The following is a 2,135-nucleotide window of genomic DNA, read 5'->3' as shown; positions in this document are numbered from 1 at the left end:
TGTGGTTGTAAACTTCTGTATGACCAAACGGCAGGGCGCAGAAGGAAAGGAACACCGTATGGTTTCTGGAAGGCAGATTTTTATTGCCTTTTGTTTGGCACCATGTCCCATTTGAAGAACCCCTGATGCACCTCTAGAATAGAAACTCCATAAAAGTGATCCCATCTAAGAAACAAAACCACTCAAGGTATTCAAAACTGATATTACAAACATTATTAACCCTTTAGGTATTCTTTAACAGTTTATGGCAAATGGAGATGGTCCTTAAGGTGAAAATGAGCCCAGTCCTTAAGGGGTTAAAATCCTATCTTGTGCTCTCTATGAACATCACAGCCAAGGGGAGACTCTCTGAGTGTAAAGAGACGTTACTCAGTATTCACTCAATGTAAAATTTATTATAAAAGAAGATTGAAAGAAAAAAATAAAGAATCATCATAAGGTACCAAGTCCTACAGTAGAGCTCCACACCTGCCACATTTCATACAATCTGAACATTACAAAGGCTTCTGACTTCTCCGCTCTTCGATTTGCCACAAGACCCATTTTTATTCTACTGTTTTCTCATACTATACATACACATGGCTACTTCCTCGTGTGAATTTTTAAATGTTTCAAAAGAGTTGATTTATCATTAAAACATTTCTCACATTCTGTACATTTAAATGGCTTTATCCCTGTATGAATAATCTGATGTTGAACAAGATGTGACTTTTGACTAAAACACTTTTCACATTCTGTACATGAAAACGGCTTCTCTCCTGTGTGAATTCTCTGATGTTGAACAACAAGTGACTTCCGACTAAAACACTTCTCACATTCTGTACATGAAAACGGCTTCTCTTCTGTGTGAATTCTCTGATGTTGAAAAAGAATTGACTTCTGACGAAAACACTTCTCACAATCTGTACATGAAAACGGCTTCTCTCCTGTGTGAATTTTCTCATGACGTGCAAGATTTATTTTATGACTAAAACTTTTCTCACATTCTGTACATGAAAACGGCTTCTCTCCTGTGTGAATTCTCTGATGTTGAACAAGAAGTGACTTCCGACTAAAACACTTCTCACATTCTGTACATGAAAACGGCTTCTCTTCTGTGTGAATTCTCTGATGTCGAAAAAGAATTGACTTCTGACGAAAACACTTCTCAAATTCTGTACATGAATACGGTTTCTCTCCTGTGTGAATTCTCTGATGTTCGACAAGATTTGTTTTTGTAATAAATGATTTCCCACATTCTGGACATTTAAATGACCTTTCACCTTGTCGAGTTTCCTTAAATTTCATTTCTAAAGGTTTCCTACATTCAGCTCTTGTTGACATTTCACCCAGTCTGTGTTCAGTTCTATTACTGACAAGTCGTACTTAATTATCTTTTACGTCATAAGAGGAAGAGAAAAGATATTTCTAGTAGCTTCTTATCCTGTCATCACCTGGAGAAAGAAGAACATATTTATAAGTTAAATGGTCCTTATTTTCCTTGCTACTAATTAATTAATGCTACAAATATATAAATAGCTCATTAGCTGCTGCTAAATACTAGGACACGGCTCTTTAGGCAGGGCTGCACTAGATGCAATATTCTACCTAATAGCCTTGGAGTGTGTATGTGATGAATGGATGGAGCCAAAATATACTGGCTACAGGTGTGTGGATAGAGCCAAAATATACTGGCTATGAGTGACTGTATATAGCCAAAACATACTGGCTGCGGATACATGGTTGTGACCTATATACTGGCCGCAGGCTATACAAATAGATTGGTCTGAACTTTGTACTATACAAGGGTACATTCTAGTCCACAGAGACTCCACTCTGGTAGAGGCAGTGAGATCTACTGTATTTATCATTATACGACCTATGAACTAGGTGGCACAACCACATCTGCATATACACCCACAGGATCACTTGTAATATACACACATGTGTCTATTCTCACTGGTTACCATGCCCTCAACTCTGACTTGCTTATCCATAGCAATCACTAGCTAGCAAGTAGAGTTTTCTAGCCCAGTCCCTTAACTGTACAGAGGAGTTATTTGCTACCCCTCTCTGTATATGTTGGAGACTGGTTGCCTGATGGTCACAGACTGTGACATATAGGCCTTTTCCCCCCTTTTAAACAGACTTTTAAT

At 38.0% G+C, this 2,135-nt stretch overlaps 1 protein-coding gene across 1 annotated transcript; it reads right to left on the bottom strand.

Annotated features, from left to right (window-relative positions):
* Positions 1-582: 582 nt before the first annotated feature.
* Positions 583-1,323, bottom strand: LOC120993562 (gastrula zinc finger protein XlCGF71.1-like). Its single transcript, XM_040422039.1, has one exon. It carries the CDS (start codon positions 1,321-1,323, stop codon positions 583-585), a length of 741 nt encoding a protein of 246 aa, XP_040277973.1.
* Between the last annotated feature and the right edge of the window lie 812 nt (positions 1,324-2,135).

This window comes from Bufo bufo, chromosome 3 (genome assembly GCF_905171765.1).
Source record: "Bufo bufo chromosome 3, aBufBuf1.1, whole genome shotgun sequence".
Taxonomy (NCBI): Eukaryota; Metazoa; Chordata; class Amphibia; order Anura; family Bufonidae; genus Bufo; species Bufo bufo.
This window is presented reverse-complemented; position numbering and strand designations above follow the sequence as displayed.